Here is a 27,714-nt window from a genome sequence, read left to right on the forward strand (position 1 = left end):
GAAACCTGAGAGCCGTTTACAGCCTTCCAGGTGTTTGGTTCTGGCTGAGGCAAATTTAAGGTCTGTGGTTAGTGAATGGACATCAACCTCCTAGCTGGACACAATATTCTCCTGAGTGCTCATAAGGTTTCCAAGTCCAGTTTCATTCCCAATGAGTTCACATTTTGGTTTTTGATGTTTTTGACTTCTCTATTTATTTAGTTATTTATTTAGAGTTTTATTTTGTGCGAACCAGACCCGTGAGGGTATCGGAGAGCTTTTCAGGAATGATAAGAGGTAAACACCGGACTTAGGAGGGGAGGAAACCATTGGGATGACTGCATGACTCTCAACAGCCAAGGTGTACTTTGTGGCTCAAGGATGTGGATGAGTGGGAATCTCTTCAGAGGCTGTAAAATCATACATCATGTGTTTTTATATGGCAGATGTACTATTGCCAAGTTTCCCTAATTTATTTGAAATGTTAACATTGTGATATTTTTTCAGAAGGAAAAGCTCGACTCCCAGGGTAGAAGACAGTAGTTTAGTGAGCACAAACTCCCAGCAGTGACCATCATATGGCCTTCTGTCATGCTGTTATATTAGGAAGTTAGGCTGAAGATGAAGACCATGTGCAGTTTGTGATATCACATCACCAGGAGAAATGGGAAGACCAGATATGTTAGGTGGCTCTGGTCTGTAAGATGTCCTCCTGTTCTAACAAGAGCTGTAGAGTAAGAACATTATATGAAAGGGTGTGACAAAGCGTCTAACCTTGAATGCGTCACATGGAGCTGTCATTCAGAAAAGAATGAGTCTTGTTAGAAAGCGGGCATCATATTTTGATAAGAAATTAACACAAACGTTTTGTCATCACCGGGTGCTTGATTTATGGCTCTCTTTACGTGAACGTCCCACGTGCAAATTTCAGTTTGGAAGCAATATATGTGGCACAGGCTATAGACATAACCACTGATTAACTTTCCAATGAACAGTGGATATCTGAACAAACGTTGTTAAAAGGCGGTGTGAATAAGACTGCATCGCTGTTCGAATAAATAAAAAGCAGCAGCAGACACTTTCACTGCTACCTTTGACACCACAACCTCAGTGCCATTTTTATGATATGACCCTGAACACTTTGGTATGAAGCCTGATGCTGACCTTTAGGTGTAGCTGTGAAGGAGACTCCTACTTTCATTAGAACCCTGAAGTGTGGGTTTTCTAGTTTGTCATGAATGTCAGCAGCTAATAGATCTACATGCAGTCTCAGAGCAATATAACATGATACACTTTAACGTGCTGCCCTTGCCTGGTGCTTATTAGCCTAGCGTCCATTCAGCAACCACAACCATCCATAAAAGACATTGTGACACCATGCTCTGTCTCTTTGACACCTGATGTGAAAAATCCAATGTCAATAATCTATAGCCTATGAATTGTAGAAAAATAACTTTATTGTGTGTTATACAATATGTGCGGTTTAACATGCTAGCATTGGCAGACAGTGCTGTAAATGATAACCTCTCAGTTTCTGGCCGGTTAGCACATTGCAATGCTAACTCAAATCTCACAAAAAAGTGTATTGCCGGGTGGATTCAAAACTTGCACTTTGAGTAAACTGTAAAGGTGCACCCCTCTTCATCACACTCAGTCAGCTAATAAACTGCAGCAATAACACATCTGCACCAGTTGATGGCCATAAAAAACCTTTCCCATCGTTTAAAGCAAAGAGAGAAAATTAAATACCAGTACCCGAGGAGGCGTAAGGAGGTCCAGAGGTTTTCTTACATGTCATACTATTTAAGAATCCTAAACTGCTGAATCCACAGATACATCTGGTGTTGAAATTCTCATACTGGACAATATATTGTTGCCGAAAAGCTTGAGACCAGAAAAGCAGTACATGTAAATTGCTGTGCGGGTTTTTCAAAACTGACTGAACAGTGTAATTAGAAAAGGATTTTCTTTGAACATTTGTAACTGAGCAAGCTACCTGACTGAGATGGTCAAAGACCAGGCACTGGAAACACCAGTGTGGTTTGTTTGCCAGTTCGTCCGTCGAATCAATGAAAATTGGGGAAAGGCATAATTTGACGTCTGATCAATTCTGAGTGAAGGCATCCAGATCAAGCACTTCTGGGTATTACGTTAATTTGAGGTTCAACATGCCTCCACATGGCCTACTTGCAAAGAGCAGTGGCTTTACGATCTTTCATAATATGCCCCTGATTAATGAACAATCGCTGGTATCCATGAAATAATTGGAACTCTGATTAGTCACAACATAATTCAGGCCTAGAAGATACTTTAACTCGTGAATCTTTCAAAAAATATGAAAATGATATTAACAACATATTATAGTTATTGTTGTTATTAATATATATTTCATGTTTTCAAAATCAGAATACCACATTAAAGGTCAAAAATCCCAAGGAGCAGTAATGATGTGTAAAGTGTCATATTGTTAGGGCTCGTTCAGAATATAGCTTTTGAATGCCAGTGTTTCTACCCTCGCAAATTCTAAGATCAAAGGAAAATGTGTCTATCCCGGGAGAACATAGTCTGTATTCCCGATTGTGCCTACAGGAGGTAGCTGGAGCAATCTTTGGTTGTGCTCCCGTACTCTGTCCAGGTGGCATCTGATTATATTACAACATCAGTGCACTGCCAAAAATTAACTATCTGCTCGTGGCTTATATATGTCCCATCTAGTAAACTACTCCCTTGCCACCACTGATAGGGAAACATGGTTTGTGTAACAGAACATTTTTATGAGATAAAGCACATTCAGATTCTGAATACTTAGATAATGTAAGAGATTGCACAAAATCATCTGAATTGAGGAGGCAAGAAACCTACCTACTAAGCCATTTATAAAGCCATCGTGACCAACACGCCTGCCTACATGGCTGACAAGTGGACTATCTCAGGTGGCTCTCGGCACATCCGCAGCCAGCATACTATCAGGCTAGAGACCAGTATAAAAAAGGAATACCAAGGCAACAGGCTTTTTCAGTCTATGTTTCCAGAATCTGGAAAAGCATCTCTATATCCATCAGAGCTGCTCCAGCCTTGCTCAATATTCGGAAGAGTTGAAGACAAACCTCTTTAAAGAACACCACAAAACTAGGCAGGAAAGGTACACTTCTAGTCCCAGAAACCAGCTCCCTCTCCGATCACTCATCAACAGAACCCGTGCCTTGTACCCTGTACTCGGCTCCAGAAGCCTTTTGGCTAGGTTCACGCTATTTCCAGACAATGATCAGTGAAAATTCAGGAGCCAAACATCTTATCAGTTGGATTTTATAATCTGAGAGATCAGAAGAATATCGTCTAAATGTATCATCCCTGGAATAGGCCTGATTTTAGGGCAGTTACCAGCAGCGTTATCTTCGTAAAGTGGTGGACTGAAAAATCACAGCATTTTCCATTCAATAAGTAGATGAATTGGAACTATCGTGGCTATAACTGAAAGCCAGCAAGCTTCAAGTATTCTAAGTTACTCTTAACATAAAAAGAAAGTGAGCTGGCCAGCCACTATTTTCCAGGGGAGTAAACAAGAGAGTTTTGCTTCTTTGGTAATGTAAGCACTGTGTTCAGAAACATTTCTGTTCATCTAGACACTGCTTTTGTGACAGGATAAAATGCCCATTTTGGCTCTAGTTAAGTATACAGCTAGTTAAGAAAGCGACCCCTGCCTTCCTAAGGTCTCTAGAAACGTGTGTGTCTGTCTGTCTTTCATTGGATAGCTTGACCAATTAAACCACCTTATCCAAAACATCATTTTGGAAAAATGCTGCAACTTGCCCTGACTGGTTATTAAACTAATCCCCATATCATATGAAAGTGTACTGGTGCTTTCTGGTGTTTTTCGGATTCAACTGTGTATTGGCTCTAGCTCTTTATGGTTGCAGAATGTATTTTTTGGTGCCATGTGTTCTTTGAAACGAAAACAAGGTCAGTTCTCTGTGACATCACCAGTATTGTTACCTGAATGGATGCGAAGCTCCTGATCAGCTAACTTTGAATGGTGATATGTCGGCAATAATTCCACTCCTATTCCTAATGGGAAACGGCTTTTACAACGAAGCCGTTTCCCCGAAATCTTTAACCACGCATGCAGTACAACGCATGCGTGGTTACAACTATTGCCTTTACCACGCATGCCTTTACTACGATGTTTGTAGTAAAGGCATATGTGGTAAAAGTTTTAAAAAAAAGGGGGGGGCTTGGGGGGGTCTCCCCCCCCCCAAATAAAACAACTCACCTTAAGTCACGTCGGCATCAGAGTCGATTAAGAGAAATCGGTAAAAAAATGCCGTTTTTTCTTCACGACGTATGACGTCACCACGCAAATAGTCGGTGAAAGGTTTATGCGTGCTAAACGAATTCCGTTGTAACGCATGCGTGGTAAAGGCATGCGTTGCAACGGAATTCGTTGTATCATCATATATTCATTTCTAATCAAACCTCTAGATGAGACAACCATACTTTGAATTAACTTGATGCCTCAAAGAGGAAGAGTTCAGCTAACCAAAGTCTTCCTCTCTGTTAGGAGTGTGTCTTTAAATTTTCAGAGAAGCACCTGCTGTCCACAAATACTTATGCAAGTTAATGACACTAATTACAATTTGCGGTAGAAGAAAAATACAATAATACAAATATTTTGATGCAGCACTTTATACCAGAGATAATTAATCTTCTTAGTCGTGTAAAGATAACCACTATCACTGTAATCCACAATATTGGTGCTCAGTGTATTGTCCTGTTAGAAAAAAGGCTGAGTTGGTCCTGGCCATTTCTGAAATAGTCACCTGCAATTTTCGATATGTCAGCATTGAGGGCGTAATTCACTGATAAATCTTACTGTCTGCAAACATTTAGCCACAATTAAAGAAAGACTATGTTCCGGAAGAATATGCACCCTCTTTGGTCCTGTGCTGTCCGACAAGGTCAGCCCGCCAAGGACTAGGGGCTTGAAGCTGTGTGCTGTGATAGCTCAGTCCTGCTCCGGTGTTGTTGCGTCTCTGACGCAGAGTTTCCTTAGTTACAAACGCCCAACCCTCATACTGGACATACTCTGTGCTTGTCCATAGTGGATAAGCCTGCCCACGTGGCAGAAAAGCCCACAGAGTAGTTCAGTATTAAAGCCACTCTGCAGCAGATGATGAACTAAAACACACATATAAAATAAAAAGTAATTGGATTCAAAACTATTTTTGGCCAAATTAACTAAGATTAGCGACCGGTAGGCGAGACGGAGTATGGCGCTGGCCGCCTTCTATGGACTGTGATTCTTGCTGATTGAATGTTGGACAATAAGCACTTGGTGATGGGAGAATGTTTGCTACATCTTTTTGTTTCTATTTTCTTTGAACGAATATGTGCACTTCTTGGCTGCTAACATTTAGTAGAAGGGCAACGCGATATGGCGGCCTCCTTGTCTAGCTGTAAATGGATAGTGTTGCTACACCGTAGCTATCTCATTGATTTCCAAGCACCTGATCCGGGTCATTGATCACTTTTATTCCCTTTCTTGACCTGAAAGAAAACTGTTCCAAAATAAAGCCAATTCTCATTTGCAGTGTCAGGCCAAATAACAAAGAATTTCGTAGCCACAGTATTGCGTCTAAGTCAGTCTTTTTGTGACAAACCTCTTTGAAGTTAACATCGTTTCCCGTCAATATAGCTACCTACAGACTACAGGATTTATCTGTTCTAAATATCAGTGCTGTTAAGAGGACTACGAGGAGATGTTGCTCAGTGACCGAATTGATTGCCTTCCACCTTGAATACTGGTTTATACACCCGGTTTTATCACTTGAATAAACATGAATGAATTCTGTCTTAATGAAAATATGTAAAATTGTGCAATTTTTAAAAGGTGGGATGTAAAATAAATGCTGTTTAGCGCTGTGGTGCTGCCATAAGCAGACTGTAAACACACATTACTGTTCTATCAGACTCATGTTTGATGCTCTTGCTTAAGAATAGTAATCTTTTCTAAATATCACGAATATTTGGATTTTGAATCTGTTGTCCACGTTAATGTATATCTGTTCTATTCTTCATAGCCAAAAGTTAAAAGAAAAGTTAAAAATGGCTAAGAAAATGAAACCGGAAAGCCAGAAGGACAATGAAGGTAGGTGGAGTGACCTTTTTATTTCCTAATATTAGGTTTCTGCATATATAGCTTTGATATGCACCTGGAAGCGGTTTATTTGTTATTAGAAACATAACTTTCTCGTATCGATATTTGGTATTCATGCTTCCATACTACATTTGTCTAAGCCAATTTGTACAACTGGGTAGCAACATTAGTGGAAATTAGGAGCTTTTGCAAACCTTAAGGTCAGATGGAGCCCAGGAACCCAACAAAATAGCTATTCAAATGCTCAGTTTGATGATGCGTGTATTTAGAGTCACTCCGTCAGATTTGCTGGGTTATGCCACTGTACCAGTTTAAAGGAAGGTAGCCAGGAACTGCCTGAATCGTTATCCTAATCTCACTGTTAAATATTTTTGCAAAGATATTTTTCCAAATTGATATTTTAGAGGTGCCAAGAGTGGATGGAAAGTTGTGAAAACAATCCAGTAGTTCCGGTTGACCAGGTTTTTAGGTCTCGCACCTGCGACGCAATGCGAAGCGCTGTCGCAATGCGAGACCTATAGTCATCGACTCTGCTTTCAAGGGCTTGCAAGGGGGACAGGAGATGGGCACGTGCAGGCTGCAGATCGGATCGGTGAACGCGTGCATTCACCACGTACACTCACGCGCTGTGCCCATCTCCTGTCTCCCTTGCAAGCCTCGTGGAGTAACTTTTACTTTCTCTCTCCCTTCTGCTGTATGCTCCACTGCCCGTCAACGCGCACACCGTACACGCGCCTCCAAGACCAAGCCCCCCCCACTCACCGGGCTGTTGTGCAGAGACTGTTCTTGACGGCCTGCTCGGGGTTCCAATGCGATGCTCTACAGGGCTCCCTCAGCATACGTGAGCCCTGCAGAAACACACACCCCTCTCGGACTTCTGAAGACTTTCACCGCTACCGCAGGGCTCTCCTTTCCTCATGGGAGCCCCGCGGGAACGAGCCCACCAGCCTCTTCCGGACGCATCCCAGGCCCCGCCCATGTCACGGGCAAGGATGCCTGACTTCCTGCTTTTGCCCCCGGGCCGCAGCGGTGATTTTTAAAAATAAATGGGGCAGTGCTACACATTTCGACCCTTCAAAGCACATAAAAGAACAGCTGGTATTATACAAGTGTGGGGTGCGCAAGTGTAATGCATCTAGTGCGTGGAGTATCGCGGGGCGCAAGGCTCGTCTCCAGTCTTGTGTACCATTCTGGGTACACATCTGGAGTAATGGGTCTCCTTCGCGAGGACATGTCGGGAGTGCTCGGCTCCGTGGGTGACATGTTTGCAATTCTGGGTTGCGTCCCAGAGGCAGGCCTCTTCCTGTGGGCTGCGCACAGGTGCTCGAGGCCTCTCCTGCAGGGCCGTGGGTAGTTATGGAGGCCGCGTGCGGGTCTCTGAATCTGGGATTCTCCATCCAGGTCTCGGCGCTCTCTTAACATCCGGGGAAAAGTGAAAATCAACATTGATTCAAAAAGGCCGCCTGGGGCAGTCTTTTTTGTGACAATTTTTTTTTTTTTAAATCTCTTTATTCGCATCAGATTGGTACACATAAACATACAGTCACATAGCGTGTGGATAAAATCAGCGATGTCATCAGCAATGATATAAAAATAAACAGTCGCTAGGCGTGACCAACAATACGATGAACGGTGTTACACATTCTATAAACTCCATTTTCCGTTTTCCAGTTCTGTCAGTGATATGCACGTATACAAGGATGATGCAAAGAGATAAACATAATGCAAAAACACATCAAAAAGAAAAATGCCAACAAGAGCGATAGAGCGACAAGCAACACATCAATCATGACAAGGTGGTAATAGCGGCTGAATGGGTGACCACGGGACACCGGTGTAACATAGAAGTGAATGCTAGCAGAACAGGTTCGGCACTCGGGGACCAGCGAGCAAAGAGACAGGGGACCACACGGCCCTCCGCCAGGCATCCTCAACAGTGGTAACAGCAGCACCCTCCCACACCCCGGGCGCAGCGCGGAAGAACAACAAGACAATCCCGACTCAGCAGACAATGCACCCTAGTCGGGTGAATAGCATCTATCCCACCCCTTCTGGCACAATAGAGCTCGCAGCCTGAGACTGCGCGGCCTGCGTTAACTTGCTGATGTACTGCCTGTATGGGCCCCAGATGTCGACAGGGCGCGAGGCCGTTGGGAGCTGCGCGGAGTATTCCACATTATTAATATTACACTGGGCCAGGCTGCGGAGCCATGCCTTTGAGGTGGGAAGGCGTCTAGAACCCCAGAGTATAGCAATTTCCCTTTTTGCAAGCAGAAAGCCAATGGCAGCAAGTTTCCTCGTGGTGCGGGGAAATTCAGCAACATATCCCAACAGCGCAATCTCAGGTATGGGATGCAGGACGCAGTTTAGAATGTCACCCAATATATGGTGTACCTGCAGCCAATAGTCTTGTAGTTTGAGACACGTCCAGGTAAGGTGGGCAAAGTCGGCATGCGGGGCTCCGCATTTGGGACAGCAATGTGGTCTCGACGGGTCAAGCCTGTGAGCCAAGGCCGGTGTGAAGTACAGCCGCCGCAAGAACTTGAAGTGTATTAATTTGTGTCTGCTGTTGACGGAGACGTCCCTGGTGGCTTGGCAGCAAGCGGACCATTGGTCATCAGAGATAGCGCCACCCAGATCAGCCTCCCATGCTGCTCGAACTCGCGCATCCGAGGCAGGAAGTGCCGCCACACATAGTCTGTACAACCTAGAAACAGCATGCGCACCATCGGGGGACTGTATGAAAAAAAGTCAGGGCCTCCACCTCGTCAGGAGGAAGCGGGAAAGAGGGGAACTGTGTTCTGAGCATGGACCGCAACCGGGTAAGAACGAATGAGTCCATGAACGTCCGATCGGTAAATCGGTGGTCTTCCGAAACCGAAAAGACGTGCCCTCCCGGGAACAAATCCCCTATTGTATTAAGCTGGTATTTGGATAGGGTGCTGCAGACCACCCCTTCAGAAGTGATAGGGAGCCAGTGGGGGTTTGGCAGTGGGAGAGCCGGCGAATACAACATGTCCCTCTGGAGCAATCGACGCAGCTGCATCCAAGCCCAGGAAGTAGTGGAGGCAGTCTGGATATCCTGAGGGTCGCGGGGCAGGCCCCTAGGCAGTAGCACCCTGAGGGCAACAGGCCACGCTAAGTCTGCCTCAGGTCTCAGGTGAGGTATCCGAGCGTCAGGGTGGAACCAGGGGTGCGCGTAGGCGCACTGAGCGACGAGGTAGTAAAGGTAAAAATCTGGCACACCAAAACCGCCCCGTTCATAGGGCAGTGTCAGGGTTCGCCAGGAAACTCGTGGATTCTTGTCCCCCCACACCAATCGCAGCAACAACGAGCGCAGCTGGGTGAAGAAAACCTTAGTGAGTGGAATCGGCATATTGTTGAACAAGTACAGGAAACGGGGAAGCACTACCATTTTTATGATGGCGATGCGTCCGGCCATTGAAAGAGGAAGACGAAGCAAGTGGGTGAGGTTATCTTCCAGAAAGTCCAATGCCCGACCGTAGTTCAGGCGGACCATGGAGACTGTATCCAGGTGTATGTGTATACCGAGATATTTCACTGAGTCTGTGTTCCATTCGAGTGGGAATGGACAGTCCCAGTGTACTGTGGCGGGCGTGAGAGGGAAAATATCGGACTTGCGCCAGTTAATTCGAAGGCCCGAGTATTCCCCAAACCGGGCTATCTCGAGAAGGAGGGGTTCCAGATTGGTCTCAGGGGACCGGACATAGAGAATGGTATCGTCCGCATATAGAGAGATGAGGAGCGGGCCAGTGCGAAACTGGAGGCCCCGATGCAGATGACGCTCTTGAAAGTGACGAACCAATGGGTCCATGGCAAGGATATACAACAGAGGGGAGAGAGGGCATCCCTGTCGGGTGCCCCTCGAGAGTGGAAAGCTATCAGAGATGGTGCCATTAAGGCGCAGCCGCGCCCTAGGGGCGGAGTAGAGAAGTTCTACAGTGGCGACGAACATTGCGGGCATGCCCATCCGTCGCATGACGGACAGAAAGAAAGGCCACTCCAGAGAGTCAAACGCCTTCTCGGCGTCCAGAAATACCGCCGCCGCTGGGGAGTCCGGGTCTATTCTGTGTAGGACAGAAAAAAGAGTCCTGAGATTAAAGGAGGTGGAGCGGTGGGTGACGAATCCGGACTGGGCAGGAGAAATAATCTGTTCCACCAGAAGCGATAAACGGATTGCGAGGACCTTGGCCAAGATCTTGTAATCGAGGTTGAGCAGCGATAGGGGCCTGTAAGAGCCACAGAGGGATGGGTCACGACCAGGCTTGGGAAGCAGCACAATCACCGCCTCTCGGAGTGTGGGAGGCAAGACTCCAGTCTCTAGTGCCTCTGCGTACACCTCCATCAGGCGGGGCACCAGCTCGTCTTTGAACTCCTTATAGAAGTCGGCCGAGAAGCCGTCAAGCCGAGGAGCCCCTCAATGCGTCAATCGCCTCGATAACATACTCGGGTGTGATTGGATCAGCGAGGAAATCCTGCATACCTTTCTCCAGAAATACCATGGCTATCTCATTGATGTAGGGGCCAGGGTCATTTTTGTGACAATTTTATAGCATTGTTTATTTATTTTATTTTGAATAGTTCTTAAACTGTATGCAATGTATATATTATGTTATAGCTGATCTGACTGGGGCAATCTGAGAACCAACAGCAGTGGAGTAAGCAAAGACACATTTGGGGACATCTAGGTACCATGGCTCCAGCTTCAAGAACAGAAATGGAGATGATCACTTCGTCTCGGAGCACATCTGATTTTCCTATCATAAACGAGTCATCTAGCTTCTGATTTTATTCACTCGTTTATTGCATTTCCTCCTGGGACTTATGGCCCGGCCATATATGCCAAGAACACGGCAACTTCCGTCTGCCATTCTGAGCCCGGATGGCCCTTTCAGCTGTTTCTTTTATCGAAATACGAACAGAGGTGTGGGAAGTGTTCTCCCTACGTGTGAAGCTAAGTTTGCAAAAGGTCAATGGGGCCAGGGCGGGCCTGTAGCATGTGCAAGTTTGGATCACGCCCAGGGCGCTGACCTGCAAAGGGGCGCTTGAGCTGTCTACATCAGTCTTCCTACGACTTAAGTCTATAGAAAAGTGTATGCGAACATGCTTTAAGGCTGCTGGCGCTCCTGTCTGCGTTTTCTTTATAGAGCACCTTTCTCCTGCCCCTTCCACGTTTTAATGACATTGGCAATTAAAGACGACTAGGGGGAGGGAGCACAATTTGGCTTCGCCCAGCAGAGGCCAACCCTGAACGGGGGATCGGGCTGTCAGTCGGGACAGGGCTTGCCTGCACCCTCAATCAGAAGTGAAGTGAAACTGCGTGACAGCAATGCCAGCCAGCCAAGTGCCATGTAACTAATAAATGCCAGGATATCCGTTTGGCATCGAGTCCAACAATTGTATGTTGAAGGTACTTGGGAACACATGATCTTCAAATATTTCTGTTCCCTTCTCAGAGACTTCTGTTTTCTCTTTTACTAATCTTTCTTCCTTTATTCTGCACTACAATGGGCGCCTGCTCACCTTGTATTTCAGAGTCAAAGGAGCAGGGCTGCTGGCTGCAGTGCACACCCAACGAAAGTAAATTAAATTGGGACTGACTAGAGCACAGAGCAAGCCAAGCCTCAGTTGAGAGACTGTGAGGCTGGAGCTGCACACACACTTCACAGCGACACTTACTGCTCTGTGGAGCTCGATGTACGGGCCGGCCAGCTGCATGACTGACTTCCCCCTGTACGCAGTCCAGAACTATTGACTCACTGTGGCATAATGGCACTGCACTGGCTGCCTGACTGCAGTGCAGCCTCAGTATCTGTTGGGGCACACTACTTGTTTTTATAAGATTGACGTGTTGTTAGTAACGAGAGCAAAATGGCACCCGAATTGTAATCCTTTTTGAGGGCATACAGAAGTTGTGCCCAGAACAGGATTGGCAGGGGTGTCTAAAAGGCGTGCACACCACATGCAAAATACACTCCAAATACCACTCAGTGCCACATAATTACACGCCACATAATTACACTGCACTCAATGCAACATACGCTCCAAACAATACCACTGTGCCACATAATTACGTGCCACATAATTACACGCCACATAATTACACTCTACTGAATACAACAAACACTCCAGACAGTACCACTCAGTGCCACATAATTATATGCTACCTAATTACACTGCGCTCAACGCAACATACACTACAAATACCACTCAGTCCCACATAGTTACACACCATATAATTACACTGCACTCAATGCAACATACACTCCAAATACCACTCAGTGCCACATAATTACACTCTACTAAATGCAACACACACTCCACACAATACCACTCAGTGCCACATAATTATATGCTACATATTTACACTGCGCTCAACGCAACAAACACTCCAAATACCACTTCCTACCACATAATTACACGCCATATAATTACTCTATCTATCGCCCTCACTCTATCTATTGCTCTCATTCTATCTATCGCCCTCACTCTATCTATCTATCGCACTTACTCTATCTATCTATTGCATCACCACAGTATCACTCAGGGGCACCACAACATCACTATGTGCTACCACAACATCATTGAACGCCACAGCATCACTCGTCGCCACTACATCATCACTCAGCACCACCACAGCATCAATCTGTGCAACCATTCAACAACAACTGGTTCAAATATGTTCTATCAATGTTTCAAGCTTTAATACAAATTTTACAAAAAGATGTTAATATTTCACTTCTGTTCTTGGATTTTCATCACAATAAAATACACTGAACATAATCTTCACAAAAGTTATTTACAAAAGTTTAAGCTATTGCCATTATAAATTACAACAACCTTTATTTAAGTATTAATTATTAAAAAAAATTAAGTCAATGTTATTTGTCATATCAATACATCTAAGTCACGTAAATACAACACATATTGCATTACAAATGCTATAGGTGTCACATTTGCGAAAGTTATAACTATTGGCATTGTAAATGACAAAGCTATTAATGTTGCTAGTTTCAAAACCAACACTTAATACATTTACAATACCAATAGCTCAAACTTTCCTAATGCGAGACATATTGCATTGCAAATGCTTGTTATTTTTCCATTTGATGGATAAATACTGTAATTTCGACAAGGTAGCCTACATGTTGCCTTTAGGGACTTTATCACATTCGGTCGGGTCCCAAGTGCCTAGCGTGGGAAAAAATAAGGTGCCTTCAGCTTACCTAGTGATCTTTTTGAAAGCATACAACATACTCTCTCATGATTATCTGTAAGGACACAACCCAGCAAAAGACTACTACATAAGGTTTTGGTAGGGATGTGTCCTTTGTTAGCATCCTTATGAGTGACCTCGCTAAGAATGTATACCTCACCCCATTCCACTGGTCATTCCGCTTTCTCTCCCAAAGTACCACCTGGAGATTTTGGTGGTTTTCAGCATCCAGGGTTTTTGGGTGAACTTTGCTAATAGAAGTTATCGCCCCATCAGAAACTCATCATGTGGTCTCAGCCATTAATCAAAATAGACATCGATTTCCTTTTGTGTGTTTTTCAAGATGATTTGTGGCAAATATTTATGCAGGGAAAGCGGCATGCTCTATATGATGTTTGAATCAACAACTATAGGACCGTCTCCAGTCCCGCCACCAGGCGTGCGGCAGTGCACAAACTAATAATAAGAGCCGCCACACTGTATTTTTGTTTTTTAAATACTCCCCAGAAAAGAAAAAACCTGTGATTAGTGAGTAGGCATGTATCATCTAGGACTACTAACGTTGCCCCTTCAGTAATCTGTGCTATGTTGCACAGCAGTGTCAGACTGCACAGTTTCCAGCTCTGTGAAACAAAAAACTATGAACACAGATGAGCGTTTTTAGGCTTCCTCTTCTCTTAATAGAAAACATTTTTTTTTTTTGTTTAGCTTCATTCATTATCGCAGGCTACTTAATTTGTTTTCTGGAGGAAAGTGATACTTTTTCAGATTCATTAACTGCCATCTCAACCACTGTGCTGCCTGATAAATGTTGCAGCTCACCGTTGCTTCCCAGCCAGCTGCTCACTCCACATGTAATGTTTCATACATGCTTGGTGTCCCTCCTGTTTTGAAAATAAATGTTGGCAGGGCGAGCACACTGGGGTTTGACTTCCATATTCTCACCTTTAACAAGTCACAAAATATGCCATCTAGGAAATTGAAGGGCGAGCGAAGCTGGTTAAAAGTAAGAAAGAGATGATAGTTGGTGGGAAGAAAGGGCACACAAATATAACTGTACTCAGTTACACAAAAGGTATGCAGTGTAAGATTAAAGCAGACTATATGTTATTGTAAATAGAGGAAGGGATGAATGACATACTGAGGAAGAGCGAATCATCAGTGTCTTTTGATTGGACACTTTCAAATTTCTCTGTTTAGAAAAAAATCCTTTGAACACCTTAGAGAAATAGGATATGCCAACGTGCTTGTTACAAGCGAACACTTGGTCAATTTTAAATAATGCTGTCAAAAAACTCCTCTAATTACTTCGTGTGTACATATCTTTACCTTCATGGACAAACACATTCAGCGCATCATGGGATTGGGTATCTGTACTTACACAGGGTCTCGGTATGCAGAGGCTTTATGGCCATATAGGAATGCCACTTATTTAACCAACACTAATATACACCTCTACCAAAATGCCATTATGTAGTTGGCATTTACATTATCTGGACCAACTTGACTGAGGAGTTCCATGAAGATATCAGGAACTTCTACTTGTCCACATCATTATTTTTCGAAAGCTCCACCTTTGATTAGTTCATAAATTGGATCAGTACATAGGAACCGCCATTTATCAAAAGATATTAGCACAACAACTTTTTCATCCTGGTTGTTTAAAAGAATGTTTTAGGCTGGCAGCCAGATTAGATATTAGAGATTCTGCTGTGAAATGAGTCTGAGCATGACAAATGAACACCCTTATTCTATTCAAAAAGACCTCCTATAGTAATTAATGATTTGTCAGTTGAACTGGTTGTGACACGGAATGTGCCAACCAGCTACACATAAAAAATATCTGAGATATTAGGAAAGAGAATTGGTTGATATTGTGTGCCTGGTTAATATACAGCATACAACATGACCACACGGAGTGAATTCTAGTATCAATAGTGTTGGAGTTCATCAAAACCCTTCTGTGATACTGACACGCTTAGCTGTATACACAAGTCGCAGCCACATTTTCAGTGTAAGACAACCCTACCCACACTGTTCTCTGACCTTCCTTTCTGCCTCTCATAAAAAACATGCTTTATGTACTTATTTCACTTCCCTTTATGTTACTCACTAGCTGGGCCCGTGCAACATATTTGGGTATATCTCTGGCCCTCGCACACCACGTCCAATTCTTCTGACAGATTGCACAACTCTCCAACCTCTTGTCTGGGTGTCCCGTCCATTAGCGGCTCGTGGACAAAGCAACCCCAATGTGATGCCATAAAAGTAGCAATTGTGTGTATTACAAAACTAGATAGCTTTACCTAGTGAATCTAATCGAGCTATTTACGCTCTTCATTATGTCCCTTTACATGAACACAATGCTTACCACAACGCAAGCTTGTTTAATTTAAATATATATTTTGTGACATTTAGAGATCCAATCTGCACGTGTCCTGAAAAAAATAATAGTAACTTCATGTAGGGTTACGGTAAGGCATTGCTCTCCCTTATTATCAGCATTAAGTACAGTTTGGGATTTTGGGCAATAATCACCAAGTAAATCTATACACACCCTAATAGAATTCAAACCCATCCCCACTGGGCTTTCGTCTACTGTTCTCTGCCTGCAAGCTAAACCCTCTCTGAAGCTGTAATTTCAGAGGAGGTTTCAAATATATATAAGAGCTATCTTTCTATGTATTTAGCGCTTCATAACACAAATATCCTGATTTGTTTCAGATTCGAGTGACTCCCAAGAAGAACAGCACAGTGAGGAAGAGAAACCCGGCTCTGAAGCAGAAAAGGAGGCCGCGGATCAGCCCAGCTTTGTTATTGGGGGAAGGTGATGAACTGCTGGTGGCCCATATTGGTCAGTTTTCCAAGACGATGAGGTGATCACGAAAGAGATCAGAATAACAAACATTTTGGATTAGAGTTGCATCGAACTTCCATCTTGCATAATGTTTGGGCAGGTGACTGGACCTACTTTTTAGGACAAGCAACCAACTGGTATTTTTGGTCCTTTTAATTAGGGTGTGATTCTGACCCCGCACAGGTATACTAGCTAGGTCAATTCCCTGGGCTTTGAAGGTGGTCCGCCATACGGCAGAATTCTTGGTCAGAAATCTTTTATTGTGTTAATAGAAAAGATAGTTTTCCTTTTGTGTACAAAATTGCATTCGTAAAATCGGATCTAGTGTTTGCCGTCCATTTTCTATGGACTTACGAATCCACCAAACTTCAGTTATGACATGAAGCTGTGCAGCAACAGTATACATTTTGCTTTCAAAACATGTTTCATCAAAAAAACTATTACAATTGTTGTCGATAACATAAAAAAATGACATTTTTAAATATGTTTTCGCTGTGCTTTGTTATGAATGCTGTGTGCTCTTGTTGTGCTTCAGGTGATGACAGCAGAGGCCACATAAACACAGATCGATCTGTGATGGCCATGTCACCGAATATTATTAAGGACACTGTCTTCAGCCCTGCGCTTTTGTGTGACAACATATGTATTCTGTGCATTGTTGTTGATATGTGTGTTATTGGTAATTTCATAGATGCCCCCCCCCAATCTACAATGTAATGGTCTACATAGGCCAATACAACATTTGTAAACTCGGTAGTACTGAGGTCTTTAGTACCCCATAGTACCTCTGAGTGAAGCCGTCTCTTACCTGGCATGTAGTAAACGGTAACGCAGAAGAATTGCAAACTGCAGTGCCTGTGAGTGCAAGGGGCTTGCTGCAGTGTACGATTTTAAATATATGTAGTGCCCCAAAGAGTTCTGAAGTTGTGGGTTAGAAGTAATCTCTAGCACTTGTGATGGTAACTTTTATCATTTCTAAAAATTGTTGTCAACCATAGTGCCAAGGAGTGCACGAGTCTATTGTGTTCAAATGTTCATGGATGTCCAGTGTCTTAAGGATGCGCCCATAGTAGGATGCATCCGTATTTAGTGCCCACCAGAATGCTCCCAGATATTCATAACTGAGAAGGAAATAGACCGTAGGCATTGGTGAAAGCACAAAGAACTGTAGGGATGATAATAAATTCGAGAACACTACGACTGTGAACGCCCTTCTGCCTGATGTATCCTCCGTAGTCCGTTCTGGCCCACCTATCCTCTCTCGAACACACACCTTGGACTACATAGTCACGTTTCAATAATTGTTGTTTGTTTTTGTAAGTTTAGCACAACATGCATAGACACTGTAATGTTGCCCCCCAAACTGATCTCAGATCCTTGTACATGAGATGTATGCTGTTTCCAACATAATTTTTTCGGAGATCAACACATTTCTCTGCTCGCTGGGGCCTGTAGCATTAACTAGTATACACCGTTAACCACAAAATAATCTCGACCCTCGTTATATGACAAAAGGGCTGTTGATCAGAGCTCCCAATAAAATTGCCTCACATTCCAGTTGGAGTAACCTTACCACCATTTTTATTAAGTGCGCCACCCCCTCCAAAAACTTGACCATCTTAGGGGCCTTATCACTGTATGTGCAGGTAAATCTCCCGCTCCTGCATAACCCCACCAGCAGTCGAATGTTAAACCATTTTTCAAGAATTAAATTTTTGCAGGGATGATACCATTTGTATAGTAATATGCATGCTGGCTCTTTGTTGGCATACAAATCAATGGTTTGTCTAATGTTCTCTAAATTTGTCCTCACATCAGCTAATGACTTTACGTATAGGATTGGGGGGGAAATGCCTTTGTTGTATCTAGCAACTAAAAAAGTCTGAAATCTCTCCCCACAGCCCCCTTGAAGAGAATATGAGCTTTTAAAATCAGATACTCTACAAACATAGGACAGACTGTGCCCTGGGGGAAAAGTGCTTACATGGTTCAATGCCTTTTTATCAGACGCCTCTCAGACAGCGAGGTTATGTGAATTTAGATCATTTCCCAAACAAATTTTCCAAGTACTTCCACAAGGATCTGTTTTGAGCCCAAGCCTTTTCAACCTTTACATGATCCCATTGGCACAGTTAATAGAATTCTTTTGGATCCCGTTTTTTAAACCTATGCTAACAACACGCAGCTTATGTCAGACTCGATGGGACCACTGAGGCGGCCGCTTCTAAGCTTAACAACGTTCTATATGAAGTAGGTAGCATGATGGAAACCAACTCGCTGACCCTTCATGGAGACAAAACAGAAGTGGTAGTCTTAAGTCCCAATTCTGTGTAATCAACTGGGGGGTGGCCAAATAATTTAAGAGCAATACCACTACCCTATGAATGCATTCAATCTGGGAATCATAGTGGATAACGACTTGAATTTGGATCTACATGTTACATCTATATGTCCTACAGGTTTTAGACTACTTCTTGCGATCAAAATGATCCTCCTTTTTATTCCTAAATCCATGAGAAGAAGCATGGTCCTAGCGCTCATCACCTCAGTTGGTGGATGCGCTGAGCCTGCTGTTCGAACTAGGTGTCACTCTTCCTTGAGCGCCAGGACACTTTTCAGGAAGTTGTTATTTTGCCATATATAAATGTCAAATCAAAATCTGATCAGGGCTTTCTGCATAACGAAGTTTATTAGCTAGTGGTGGAACTCAAAGCGTTACAGTACTTCATTTCCCCATAAGATTACAGAAATTAAATAATGTTCTCCTTTCAGTAGAAGCGTGATTTATGCAGATTCCCATTTTCCCAATTTGCTACCTTCTATCATTTATACACAGGAGAAAAGTTTATATTATTAGTGGAAATGCATGGTACTAGAATTAACATCAGGCCCAGAGGCAAACCAAGTAGATTTTGCACCTGAACAGTGGATTTGATAATCAGGTTTTCAAACAATGGCATGTTTTAATCTTGAGAGCCAAGCTATCCATCCTCAGCGATTCTCAGACATAGCATTTTTCGGAGTTATCAACTTCTTAGTTAATCATGGGTTGAGCCACTAAATACGTTTCAAAAACTGAGCCAGTTTGTAGCATCCAACCAAATCCAGACTGCCCAACTCACCGCCCCTTCCTGCCTTGTCTCCATTAGTACCAGGCGTTTACACTAATATTAAGGGAATTCTATACGAACTTCATTATGTCTTTTGTAGCTGCTTTAAGCTTCCATTGGGGCAGCTATAAGTAACACCAGGCATAGGTATAGCGAACTGGATAAGATATTAATTTTGATCTATGTGATTCACCCTATGTAGGAAACCTCTAAACGTCTCAAGATTCTAACATCTTCCTGTCTACGGTAGAATAAAACTGGATAATTATCCATGTAGAATGAGGTTGAGTCCTTTGTAATCTACACCCCAGGTATTTAAGTGGAGTATTCTCCTCCAGGGTCCTCTGTTGCTCTCCACCAAGCATCACACTTTGCATTTGTTTTTAAATTGACTTTGAAACCAGATGCCACCTAAATATTCCAAATCACCCATTACATGTCTCAGTCACATAGGTTGACCATGGTGATCAAGATAGCATCCACAAACATGAAAAATCTTGTGTTCTATATGTGCAGTTTTTGTATGCACTTAATGTTTGTTAACTCATTGGTTCTCTGTGCTAGTGGCTCAAGTGAAGTAGGGGGGAGCAGGCAGTGGGGGAGCAGGCAGTCCCGTCTCATCCCCTCTTGGATCTACTGGGACAGGAATCCATACAGCTTCACTTTCAACTTGGGCAAGCATTTGTGTTGAACATACAGCTTGGCATCAATGATAGGTAGGTCTGTCGGTCTCTATGAGGCACACGGACTAGGTTCTTTAAGCTGTTTAGAAATGACCTATCTAACTACCTTACCCAGGGACTGAGTTATAGTTCATGTCGCTAATAAAATTAAACAGTCCAGTTTCAGGAGAAGCTCACCAAAGACTTTGTAGAAGGACAACCCCATCAGGCCCAGAACTGTTTTGCTCTTCATAGCCTTAACTAGCAGTAGCACCTCTACCTTAGAGTTACCCTTAGGTGTGAAAAACAAAAAAACGAGCCTCTTTATCTCCAATTTGGCCCTGGATCGCACAGGCAATAGTGTGCTAAATTAAGTTGTCTATTGAACTTTTATTTTACAATTACAATAGGAAACCCCTATCATTCAATCTGCCTTCTCCTATTTTGATGGACACCTCTTCCTCTAGAGTCATCACTTTACAAATGTTATTCCCTGCTTCAGGCTGGTGCTGAAACCTGCCTCTCCTGCAATTGACTTCCTGCACCACCAAGTGGTTCCCCAACTCTGCCTTGGACGTGATATCACCAGGGCTGTTAGTGCAAACTGGCCCACTGATGTCATTTCCTATTTTTTCATGCTTTGTTAACGAGGTCCGTATCTCTCTGCATCTCGCCAACAAATTCCATAGCTGTCCAATACAAAATTGGTTAATTGTATCCTGAAAGGACTTCAAGTTTCAAGCCTTGCAGACAATACTGCAATAAGTTGCCTTTAAGACCCCCATGGCAACTGTACCTGGGTTGGGAAACTGTCCCAGCATACGACTATTGTGCCTCCCTGCCCCCTAAGGCCATATGGAAGCAGGAGGCCAAATGTTTTATGGCTTCAGAGAGTCGGATTCCTCAAACGTGCGCGGAGATCGCTTGGGATTAATTCCTTTTTCTGAAGCACACGGATGCATCCGATTAATTGAGAATACATTTCTCCTCCACACCAAAGAATTTATTGACGAGATCATATGCCGACACGTTTATAGTCGCAATTCATATGAGAGCACTCGCCTCCCTGATATAGGAGCTTACAGGCCCACCACTGCGAGTGGATCCATCCAAACTTTTCAGGTGGAATAAATGTATCTCCTCACGTCCTGATGAAGACCCCATCTTAAGGACCAAACTTCCCTTCATCTATTATTGGGGACGAAACATCCACGGTCTCATTTTCGTACCTGTACCAGGTTTACTTCCACGTATAGACAACAGCAATTGATTTACTGCGGCTTTGCAATACTGTGATTTCTCATGTATATGTAGCCCACAATGTGGCTGGACAGGTCATTGTCAATCTACGGTGTAAATATTGCACATTATCCTTTTTCTTCTCTTATAACCCTCACCTAAACACGTCCTTGAGCAGTAATTTCTCTCTCTTTGGAGTATCTTAGTACAAGTATTTGGATGTTTTGCGAATCAAAATGCTGATGTAAATACATTTAAATATAATTAAATTGGATACTTGATTTATTTAAGGTGATGTTGATCTCAACGATTACTGTATCTCCACTGTGACTTCTTTTTGTACTGTCTATAACCCAGGTCCAGTGGCTTTTGGGTTTCCCCATTTTTTGCATTGCTCAAAAGGTAAGGAAGGCACCTTCAAGAAACATTCTGTTGAGAGACCTACCCACAAAAAAAAAGCATGTCATAGGAAGGGAAAGTCTTTTTGTTTCTCAAGGAAGTGACCTGTTCCCCGGACGGTTCCTGGTGTCAGTATCTTCCTCATTCGTGACGCCACTGACCTCCGTCACCTAAAAGGATGAGTATGGAGTTCCTCTGCCAATCAGCTGACCTCACTCTGGTCAAGTCCTTCTGGCTTGCGATGCTATACGTTTTTTCAGGACAGCTCTGGAAACCCTGGGCTGCTCCTCAAGAGCAGAGGTTGTTTCCTGCAGGGTTGGCGACTCTGCCTTAGATGCCATCTGGTTTGCAGTAAGAGCTGGCAAAGTCTAAAATGGCAAGGGCACCATCCCCATTCGTTCAGGCCCCTCTACATTGTTTTTCAAGTCAATCATGTCCACAGAGGTGTCTTTGGCACTGAAAAAGGTGCAGTCGGAGAGATGATCATCCGTGTGATAAAGAAGGTGGTCATGGCAAATTTTAACAATGAATAATATTGTGAGCACTACCTAAGTGTCCAAAAGTTTACACTCTTGGAGGAGATTTTTGGTTTAGATTCAAAAGCCTTGGTAATGGAGCATAAGGACTATGGCCACATGGAGGATGAGGACTCGGAAGTGGATCATTTCCTGCCACCTTGTAATACTGAGGCCACCAGTTATTAGGTCTTGCAAAATACCAGTGGTATTGATAGTTCATGAGAAAGCGGATATTTCCTACACCTTTGGCTCTGCTTTGAAGGAGGCCTTATCATGCCGTTAGTGGGAGAGTGCATAGTTTCTCTTTGGAACGTTTCAGGTGCTATAGATCTCACCTAAAGCCTCTCCTGCAGAACAATTTCACCTGCATTATTGGGCGTTCTCTAGTTATTCCAGGGCTGTCTAGTTCTGAAAACAGCAGTCATTTCAGCCCATCAAAACGCCACTGAAAATATATCACTCTTTCAAGGCAGGGGTGGATCTAGGAGGCATTTCCAATTGCAGGAGATTCAGTCCTCACCGCCCTCTGCGAGCTCTGCAGCCTCCAAACCTGTCTTGCTCCATATCCTTACAACATTCACTGCCGTCTGGTGGGTTTTGGGGGACAGGGGAAATTCAAAAGCCTCATGTCAGTTCCATCTACACGTTGACTCCTAATGGGGCAGTCCACGACACAACCATTATGAAGGCCTTCTCTCTTGCTCAGAGGATCGCAGATATTTGGCAGATGATTCTAATGTGCCTGAATCAAGCTCTGCTCCTGGTCGTACAGGCCTTGGGCCTCACTGTTTTGTTTTGTGTTTCCCGTTGGTACCGCATGCCAGATAGAGGATGAGAGCCCTCACCTGAGAAGGCAGTGGGCAAAACCAAGATAGATAGCTCAGATGCAAATTTTCCAGTAGGTGCATCATCATCTGCACTGGTGGATGGACCCCTCCAACTTTCTGAGAGGTCGTACTTTCAGCTGCTCTGCAGGCTACCTTAGTCATCAATGCCTCCTCGCTGGCTTGGGTTCTCATCAGGGCAACATGATGGCTCTGGGATTTTGATCCATGTCTGAGCAGCATCTGCATATAAACGTGCTCAAGCTCCAGCTGGGATCTGTTTTTTCTCCCTCCCATTTCTGGGGACAACGTACCAATTCTGTTAGACAACACCACTAGTGTTCATTATATCAGCAGCCTTAGTGGTATGAGTTTGAGGCCCGCTTATTGGAAAGTCATTCATTGTGGAAGTGGACACAGCAAGGGGGAGAGAGGGTCTTTCCAGTAGTGGCTCACATACCATGCCCCCTCAACATGAGGGTTGATGATCTCAGTTTCCTAGTGGGAGCTACACCCCCAAAGTGACGGAGGTGGTCTTCTCCATATTGGAGTTTTAATTTGTGGATCTCTGTGCTATGGCCCAGAACAGGAAGTGTCCATGGTCTTCTGGCATGCCCTTTCATCTGAATAATTTCCTGGGGATACCTTCATGTTCAACTGGTCTCAAGGACTAGAACTGCTGTATCCATTTCAGCTGCTCCTACTTTTGTTAAAAGTAGTGCAAAAAGTGTAGGAGGATTAAGCACAATTGATTCCGGTTGCCAAAGACTGGGCGAGGAGCATCTTGTATGATGATCTGTTGACACTCCGCATGTGATTTCCCCATTCCTCTCCTGTACAGAGTAGACCTGCTCTCATAGCAGGATTATCAAGGCTTCACCCAACGTTGTGTCTGCAAGCGTGGAGATTGCCAGTTGGACTTTTTGCTTCTCGGATGAGGTCTCCAACATCATCTTTGCAGCCAGGATGCCTCTTAATCCATGTACACAAGATGCTGGACTTACAATTCAGTGGTGCGAGTTGGAAGTAATCAACCTCTGTAAATCTTACCTTCCAATGTCTTGCAATTTGCATTTGCCCTCGTTCACCAAGGCCTGTGGTACCTACAGATGAGGGTTACCTAGTGACCTTTACTGTTGTCATGTTTGTCTTCTCTGCTTAGATCACCTCTACTGACCCATTTTCTAAAAGGTTTGCTTTTCCTGTTCATTCCCATTTTTTAAAGTATTTCTTAGTAGGACTTGACCCTTTTAGGTTTTGCCTGCACTTGCAAAATCTCTTGTATTTAAAGGAAATTCTGAAAAGGGGCTTAAAGCACTTAAACGAATTTGGTGCCCTTATATATATATATATATCTAATTCTAAATATAAACAATAATAAACGTTCTCAAAATGAAACAAAACTTACAGTAAGATGGACATTTTTGTTATTTTTGTATACTTTCACTGTATTTATAGGTTCAGCTGTACCATTTGCAGTTTTACACATATGGGCCATGGTAAATCTGGCAATGGAAATTTTCTCTGGTGACCCTCTTCCCTTGATCCCCTTAGCACGTGCTTAATGATTAACCCAGCCCTGGTAATGGGCCATCATTAACATCTTTTGTCATTTATATCTTACTGGGAGTATGTGTAAAAGGGGTAACTGAACTTAACTGCAATGTTTAAACATGTTTAGACACATTTAAACAATGCCAATTTAACAGAATTGTGAAAAACTGAGGGGAGGGGCCCTGGTTTTTTACTGTTTTTTTTGTGGGGTTTTATTTTTACACGCGTGGTGACGGGGGGAGGCAGCATTAGGACGTTTTAAGACCGCTGCCCTAGGACCACATGAAATCTAACTCTGAGTCCGCTTTAGATTGGAGTGAGGGAAAGAAGCAATCCATTGCCAGAACATGCATACATTACCACAACATCAGTAGTTTAGAAATCTGCCTTTACTCCTGCATATATTTGTTCTGTGCTATTTTTGTGCATTTATAGTGAGCCGTCTCCAGTGTGCGGGGAAACCCCTGCTGCATCCTCAATGGGCTGCCTGACCGGTGCTTTGTCGCCTGCGGTCACAAGTGGGTAAGGTTTCCAGATGACACGAACGATGCAGTGCTCTGCTTCTGGTGTTTTGTTTTTATTTTTACATATGCGTGTTTTCCGATGTTAGTTAAATTGCATCAAGCTCGATCCGCCAGGACCACAACTCCCAAAATGCTTAGGCATTGCATACTTTACATGTAAGATTACCCAATGATTCCATGGTAGAGGGCAGGCGTTAGGAACTCAATGGCTGATTGTTGCATTTGAAACAGTTTTACTTGCCTCTACTCACAGGGTTGTCTCTTCCATCCTGACCTCATTGAATAAGCTGGTCGGGGAGCACGTTTCCTTCAGTGCAATGGGAAGAAAATAAACACCTCTAGCCGAAATAAGGTAGGCCCTTGGCTGCAGCTCTGTGAATCTGCTCTTAGATCTACACCTCTGCCACATGTTTGACACCGCTGGTTCTGAAATCCTCCCTGTTCCAGAAGGTAACCTGGAACCCCACCCCACTGTTGTTCCATGCTGATGGGGAAACCGCGCTTCCACTACACAAGTTCTTTTGATATTTAAAGCTTCAAGAAAGTGAAATCTTTCACCTCCTGATTGGCTAGTGTGGAGGCCACGATGCAAATTATTACTATTTACAATTCTCTAGCATGAGTCACTTGCACAGCATCCAGCTAGCCTGAAGTACCTATGAATTTATACTCCTGTTCCCTCTGTATAAGAATGGCAAACAAGCTGAGGTATTTACAGGTACAAATGTAGAAGCATATACATGTTTTCAAGAGACATCAAGCAAAGAGGTGCCTCGTATTTATGATGATGGATATTTGCAGTCAACTAAAGTGAAAAGACATTTGGGACCATATTATGGAACGTGCCCTGGGGGCGCAACAGGCATGTGCACCCGCTTTGCGCACCTCTGGGGTACTTTAGTGTTACAGAAGGTCCGCAGACGCTTGTGCGGCCTTTTCTGTAATATAGTTAACGCTGGTGCACATATATCGCCAGCGCTATCACCAGAGGGTTTTCCCTCATTTGCACAGGGGCATGGCCCCCTGCAAAGGAGTGAATCCCTTTGCCTCTGCGCAGGGGCTGTATTATAGACTCGGGCGCAGAGGCAAAGGGATTCAGCCATTTGCATGGGGTCATGCCCCCATGCAAATGAGGGAAATGCCCTCTGGTGATAGGGCTGGCGCTATATGTGTATCAGCTTTATATGTATTACAGAAATGGCCGCAAAAGCGTCTGCGGACCTTTCTTAGAACTGTTGGGGAGCCGCCATCACAGGGTGTACTTACAGTGCGCCTCCCGACACCTTTGTTGTCTCTACGCAGGTGCTGAATTATACTCGGGCGAAGAGCCTATGAAGTTGTCGGGAGGCACACTGTCAGTGCTTCCCCTGATGGCAGTCCTCTGGACGTCCTGCGGAACCCTCCCAGACATCCCCTTGCAGGCAGGTGCAGTCACTCACTGCATCCGCCTGCAAGGAGATCTCTCTTCCCTCTTAAAAGTGCAGGCAGATTGCCTCTTCACAGTGAAACACGGAGCAGCTGATTCAAAGTCACTCTGATTTCCACTTGCATGCACTGCCACCAGGGCAGCACAACTTTGCGGCTGCCCTGGGGGCAGCACATTAAATGTAATATGGTGCACTTTTACGTGTTTGCGCCTGAGGCACATATTTCAGGTGGCACATACAGGTAAGGTGCGCCCTATGTGTAATAGTGCCCTTGGTATGCTAACATATAATCTTGTGAAAAACCAGCATAATTCTATTTGCTTAAGATGCCATTTTGTGTTACATAGTGTACAATATCCCACAGCTGTGCTTTAAAGCTTAGAGAACAACCCTCAAGCCTACTATATTAGCAGAAATGATTCCCGATTGCTTACTTTGACACAGAGTAATGACAATGGCGAAAATAAAATGTACCAGTCCTTCACATTAGGTGGGGGAAATGCGAAGTACTCAGATCAGTGGAAAGTTCAGCAATACAAGGTTGTTGTGTTTGCATCTAGTGAGACTCTGCTGAATGTCCTCATTTCATGCAGGCATCGTATTTCTGGATCAAATTTTGTATTTGCACAGTCCTCCTCTGATGATCCACTAATTAATCTTTCATGCTTTTGAGCAAATAAATGAGGACTTTATATTGTACTGTGATGAAGTAATGCCTAAATAATAATGGCTAGGTTATTTACATTGCACGTGATGCAGATTGGAGGAATTCAATCTGCCCCTAATTATGAGAGTAAGGTAAATGTCGATTGCCCAATTTCTCATATAATTGTCAAGGTGCAATGTTGGGATTAGAACTCTAGAACACTAGTAATGCACCAAATGACCTAATCGACAGACCACATCTCCTTTCAAACTATTATCTGATATTCTGGATTTAATCCACAAAAATAGAGCCAACTTTTCTTCTCCTTGCTTATGACTTAATTCAAGACTTATTTTGGATATGTTCACATACCGTTTTTATGACTGTTGTTATTTCAATTACTGGCAGGTTTAAATCAATTTTCCATCTTCAACAATGTGCCTCTCTATTCCTGTCACAGCTCCAGGAATGTGTCATCTTGTGTCTTTCCTTTCTGGTACATATGAGAAACCCTTCCCAAAACCCAATGGATACCCTTTATTCTTATACACTCCCTAGTTTCAGAATTTTCATTACGGTTGTAA

The 27,714-nt window shown here is 43.7% G+C and overlaps 1 protein-coding gene across 3 annotated transcripts in view; it reads left to right on the top strand.

The window, feature by feature from the left end:
* PRKRIP1 (PRKR interacting protein 1) overlaps positions 1-16,709 on the top strand; it is a 99,598-nt gene extending 82,889 nt beyond the window's left edge. For all 3 annotated transcript variants that reach the window (XM_078679662.1, XM_078679665.1, XM_078679663.1), the window contains exons 7-8: positions 6,057-6,124; positions 16,095-16,709. In XM_078679662.1, the coding sequence (XP_078535788.1) occupies positions 6,057-6,124; positions 16,095-16,201 (175 nt within the window). In that variant the 3' untranslated portion in view covers positions 16,202-16,709. The remainder of the gene's footprint in view (positions 1-6,056; positions 6,125-16,094) is intronic.
* The last annotated feature ends 11,005 nt before the right edge of the window (positions 16,710-27,714 follow it).

The sequence above is a fragment of the Lissotriton helveticus genome, chromosome 3_1 (assembly GCF_964261635.1).
Source record: "Lissotriton helveticus chromosome 3_1, aLisHel1.1, whole genome shotgun sequence".
NCBI classification, from domain to species: Eukaryota; Metazoa; Chordata; class Amphibia; order Caudata; family Salamandridae; genus Lissotriton; species Lissotriton helveticus.